Here is a 5,999-nt window from a genome sequence, read left to right as displayed (position 1 = left end):
AGAATAATATATATATATATATATAACATAGTGAGAGAATAGCATGCAGTACCAATGCAAGTTTTTAATATTAATTATATTATTATTTTAAATAACTCTGTTTTATTATTACTATTGCATCCTGATTATTGTATTTCATTATTACTATTGTATTATTATTATTTATTGTATTATACAAAATCACAATAATAATAATAATAATAATAATAACAATATTAATAAAAATAATATATAGAATAACATATATATATAAGGTAGTGAGAGAAAAGCTTGCTGTACCTATGCAATTTCTTGGTCCATCCCCGAATGGCAAGAAGAACATAGGATGTCTAGTCTTGGCTTGCTCATCGGTGAATCTCTCAGGATCAAAATTAGCCGGTTCTGGATAAATTTCCGGATCTCTTTGAATCGCGCGAACCGGTAAGTAGACTTGCTGTCCCTTCTCTACGCTAATTTTTGTCCCCGGGAACGTGTAATCCTGTAAAGCTGTTCTCGACAGCCACAACAGCACTGGGTACTTTCTCAATGTTTCTGTAAAAGGAAAATCAGAAGCAACGGTATTCGAATAAATTTGACGTGCACACAACAAACTTTTAATCGATAAACAACACACTGAAACTCCTTTGATCACTATACTATTATACTTTGTCGTTCGTACTGACAAAGAACTGAATATTTCATTAGTTGTATCGAAAAATAAATTTAATATTCCTGCATATATTAAAAATTAATTGAATAATTCTCTATTTATTTTTAAATGTAACTTAATAAATTATTTATTTATTTACGCCTAAAAATAATTTAGAGCTTTATTATTTGTATTAAAAAATAATCTATACTTGTTCTCCTTATATCAAAGGAACTAGTAATTAAGGTACATAGGATACTTCCAAAAATCATTGAACAAGTTTTATAATAAAATTACATCTTTTTCTACTTAGAATCAAGTTAATTCAAACTTCTTTAAACCTTATTTATAATTTAAATTAATACAACATTTTTTGAAACGATATTCGTCTCCACTATGATACTTGTCAGTACATAATTGATAATATTTATATACTGCATAACGAAATACTATCTCTTTAACACTTATCAGTACATAATTGATACTATTTATGTACCACATAACGAAATACTTGTGCTAGTGGTTACATAGATTTTTGAGTATATATGTGTTGAGATGAGTGGAACAAGTATGCATGGGATTCCAATATGTAATGAATTCAGGTTATTATGATAAATGAGTATGCGTGTAATGATTGAGTTGTGTGTGAATTGTGTACGTGAATGTAATGTATGAAGAAGAAAGAAAAAAAGGTGAATAATTTTGGATACGTTAGTTGCAATTGAGTTATAATAGCGAGAAGTCCTGTGATAGAGTAATTGTGAGAAATTAATTATATTTAAACGTTATATTTGTGTTTTACAATCTTTCTAATTAAATAAAGAATTGTTCTTGTTGTTATTAAAATTTCATCCACCACTAACAATACTATCTCTTTAATACTTTTACTGCCACATTGGTCATATATGACCAGCCATGGTTTCTCCTGTGACACCACGGTGGTCATTGGTGACCAGAGGGCTTGAACTACTTGAACAACATCGAATTATATCGAATGAAAATTAACCTAACCGCTAATTAGAAGATACTTTGGAATAAAAAGTGCCCCATTGAACAATTAAAAATTTTTATTAACACATCAGAAAAATATTAGAACTAATCTTGCATCTAGCTGTGCACTCCCATGGTGTCTCGAGGGAAACATGGGATTTCGACGTGGCTGTCAAAGGGTTAAGAATTGTGGGTAATATACCTTGGAAACATGCATCCAAATATTTCATTTCCTTAATGCAGTCATACGTGATCACGCCATTGGTTTTTGCCAAAACTTCCAGTACTTCTGCTCGAACTTTCTCCTGAATCAATGGATTCTTTGCAAACTCTATTATTATGTGGCTAATCGTTAGGGAAGACGTTTCGAATCCAGCAGAAAAGAAAACAAAGGCCTGGGCCGCCAGAAATGTATCGTCTGCTTCTGCACCTATAACATTGTATTTCGAATGAATATAAAGATGTATTATCTCGCAGAGTAAATACAGACACTTTGTTTTTCGCTTCAAATCACTTTGTCTTTAGCAAATCATATTTCGCGTGAAAGATGAAAAAAAATTTTAAAAAAGAGGTATAAATATCATGTTTTACTAGTTTCATAAAAATCGTGTAATTATAAAGTTAATTTAAAAATGAAGCTTGTACCAAGCAGAAGATAAAAATATTCTTATTTATAGCTCACTGATTAGCGACGACGTTCTCAATTTCAACTCGAAAAGAAGAAATTAATTCACGACAAATACTTACGTGGCACAAGATACTGGTGTGCTTCAGAGGAGAATGTGTAATTTTGATAATTTTGTTTACTCTTTACATTTTTAAATCGCTTATCGAATTGAAAAACTTTCCAATTCTTTCCGATCTTTCATTAATATTTTGATAATTTAACCTTTGTTACCATCAAATTTCTCGAGTATATATATCGTGAAGAAAATTAAAGAAAAATTCTCAGAATAGTATCTAATTTCAGATTGGAATATCATATTAATTATTCCAAACGTGTGATATCTGGATCATTTTTTATCACATCTCTATCTCACTTTTTATCATGTTTGTACGTGTATTTTGGAAGTTACTTCGTATCCAATTTGAATTATCTTTTTTAAAAATGTATTTTGTACCATATATGCATATATCTCACTTCTAATTATATATGTGCCTGTGATTATGAAAGTGGTCTAAGTCACTTATATTTGCTTCTGAAATTTTAAAAGCTTCGGCCTTTAAATACGCGATAAATTATGAAATTAATTGCGATAAAGCTACAAACTCAATCTAACGATTCGATTCTTCACTGTTTTGTAGAAAATAAATATATTTTGTCGTAATATAAATGAATGCAACACGAAATAAATAATAAAATCGTTCCTCTTAAGTCGATGACTTAGACCACTTTTATAATTATAGGCACATATGTATGGGTAAATACTATGTTTCTTTCATTAGAATGGATCTTATTGTTAGACTAAGATATAAAGCACAGAATACAGGGTGAGTCAATTAAGTTAGAACTGAATCAAATTTGCATGTAAAATTTTAAACAGCAAACTCTTTTTAATTAAAATAGAATATAATTTCTTCATTGTTGATGAATAATACTATAATATACTATAATGATACTATAACTACTATAGCAATTGGATTAATATATTCACTGATCATCTAAGTTCCATAGCAATTCTAGAATGATCAATAGATCGATCAGTTATCCCTCGAGATATTGCCAAATGACAATAAAGTACTGAGTACAGCCTTCTACACAATTAGTCGCAGTAACTTTTATATATATTTATATATATATTTATTATTTAATAAAATCAGGATTAAATAAAATACACCTACTCCCATTAGAACAGTTTCTGTAGTGACATCAGTGGTGTTCAAAGAACCGAAGTTTCGAAATGTTACACAGACATAACCTCACTTTTCAACTTCCAAACTTGCTCCTAAAGAGAGTTCCATGTGGATCAAAGCCTAAGACAAAAACGAAAATAGAATTCAAAAGTACCTTACTTTTCTGTCCAAGTTTCTCCGGATGTTGCTTCAGATCCACCAATGTGTCAACAAAATCGTATCTTCGCACGTTGTTCTTGATCCTGTAGTCTATAGCCTCCTTCGTGATCTTCGTGAAGAACTCAACGATGTCTTGATCGACAGTGAACGGTCCAAGGACCTTAAACAACCACGGGAAATCCCTCAGTCTGTCTCTAAACACCGACTTTAAGCTCGTTTGAAAGATTTTCTTGCCCATCCGGCGAAACTCGCTGTCTTCAGAGGCGAGTGCATTTATCTCGATACCGAAGGCGCAAGAACCGATCACGTCGGTGGTGAATTTCGCAGCGATGTCACGACACTCGATGAACTCTCCCTTCTCCACTACGTTGTCCAGATACTTTTCAAATTGGTTCGCGCACTCTACCAACAAGTGAAACATCTCCTTCAGCTTGCCGGAGGTGAAGACAGGCGAAAGTCTGGCTCTTAAAGGCCTCCATCTCTCTGAATCCAGTATGAAGAGGTGTTCGTTTAATGGCTCCACCTGAAAAATATGCAACGATAGATGTACCTGATAAATTGATGGACTAGTTGGAGTCTCATTGGCGTCCATAAGAATATTTCAATATTCGTAGAGAGATTGCTATACCTATTAGGGTCACAAAATATTGTCCAATTAGTAAACAATTTATTCTAGCATTGAAAAATAAGGAAATGTATAGTAAATATTCGGAATCATGAATCACAATACTAGTCTGTAGCATGTGATCAGTTTAGTTTATTTTGCTGTTACGAGGTCGATTAACTCTTTGGGCTACGACCACGTGTGAGACTCGTGGTCGGGTTTCCGAGCCGAAACTGATTATCACGAGCCAGGCACGTGGTGCATCGGTCGGGTCAAGACTGACTATCACGGGCCTGGAACGTGGTACGTCGGTCAGGCCAAGTGTAAATACCACGTGTAACGCTCGTGGTTTGTTGATGTGCCCCACTTCGATTAACCTTTATTGTTTGTTGTTTAATTTAATATATCATTTAGTTTGAATCATTTATTTGTTTTTAATTTTTCACTTGGATTTTTGTAATTTATTAAATTAACTTTTCCCGAATTATATTTTTCTAATAGGTACGACATCCCACGTAAGTCGTATGCAACTGGTATAACTTAAGGCAGATTTGCCGAGCCGTGGAATGGCTCGAAGGCTCGGCAGTTTTGTTTACGTTTTGGGACCACGCTGTTGAATCTTAAATCGTAGGACAAGGGGTTAATAATAATTTTAATAATTTTTGTAATTCTATTATCTTATTACATTATATTATACTTTTACTTTATTATAGAAAATATACTCATATCGAGCTTTTTAATTAACATTATCACGTAAAATATTTTGACCACAGTTATAATTTTGTACAGATTCCTACAAAAAGATCGTGATTAGTACTGTTCTCTACCCAGTATTGTCTAGAAATCAAATTAAATTTGAAAATTTTACACGAGCTTAATAAAGTAGTGAATTGTTACGAATCGTTGAATTGGTCCTCTTTTTATATCAATAATTTGTATTTTTAATTTTTATATTATTTTTCATGTTTATTTTTTTTATTCATTCTTTTTGTAAACGGTATTCACTTTTTCTTTCTTAATTTTAACGACATTCAAGATGGTATCCATCGTTCGTGATACACTCTTGTAATTGATTAAATAAAATTATCTTTCACTTACTGATAAACGTTAAGTACTGAGTTGCAAATCTTTATATTAAAAAGAGAATAAAAGACAGCTTGATGAAATGTAATATATCGTCTGCTCAGTAATAAGAAAATAGAAGCAAGCTTTAAAAATTCCACTTAGAAACTGTTATCATTTGTAACGTTACTATAAATTTCCCATGTTACGCAGATCAGTTACAAATATCATGTTGATGTGATCAAAATAATGATACACGATTGTTACGTATGCACAGTACAATATTACATACCGATGGCAGAGAGTGGAACGTCCTGTCAGCAAATATGGAGAAATCTTTAATGAGAACATTCTTTATAATTTCCGGGTCCCTCAGTACCAACAGTGGCGTATGTCCGACGTACAGTCCAACCACCTTCTCATTTCTAAAATTATAGTACGCTTCTTCGAAACAGTCGTTTACAGAGGCTTTTCCCAGAAATATATCCTTGAAGTTGCCAACGAAAGGTAACGGCTTTGGTCCTTTGATGTCTCGTTTATGCCAATACTCTAATTTCGATTTCGAGTAATAATACAGCAGGACCAATAAAGTGACTGCTAATCCAATTGTCTCGATCACTGGCCAAGTCATCCTATTGTATATAATTTCCTGACTTATTAGTCTTCAAACTTTTCTTCCAAAACACTGTTCACCAACATGAA

At 32.4% G+C, this 5,999-nt stretch overlaps 1 protein-coding gene across 1 annotated transcript in view; it reads right to left on the bottom strand.

The window, feature by feature from the left end:
• Window positions 1-5,999, bottom strand: part of LOC108549243 (probable cytochrome P450 6a14) — a 6,843-nt gene extending 844 nt beyond the window's left edge. Inside the window, exons 1-4 of the mRNA XM_017902538.1 lie at window positions 5,590-5,999; window positions 3,632-4,154; window positions 1,821-2,048; window positions 280-531 (exon numbers count right to left, since the gene is read on the bottom strand). Of these exons, the coding sequence (XP_017758027.1) occupies window positions 280-531; window positions 1,821-2,048; window positions 3,632-4,154; window positions 5,590-5,928 (1,342 nt within the window). The 5' untranslated portion in view covers window positions 5,929-5,999. The remainder of the gene's footprint in view (window positions 1-279; window positions 532-1,820; window positions 2,049-3,631; window positions 4,155-5,589) is intronic.

Source organism: Eufriesea mexicana, unplaced genomic scaffold, assembly GCF_001483705.2.
Source record: "Eufriesea mexicana isolate 0111107269 unplaced genomic scaffold, ASM148370v2 scaffold1844, whole genome shotgun sequence".
Classification (NCBI taxonomy): domain Eukaryota; kingdom Metazoa; phylum Arthropoda; class Insecta; order Hymenoptera; family Apidae; genus Eufriesea; species Eufriesea mexicana.
Note: the sequence above shows the minus strand (reverse complement) of the source record. Positions and strands in the feature narration are given on the sequence as shown.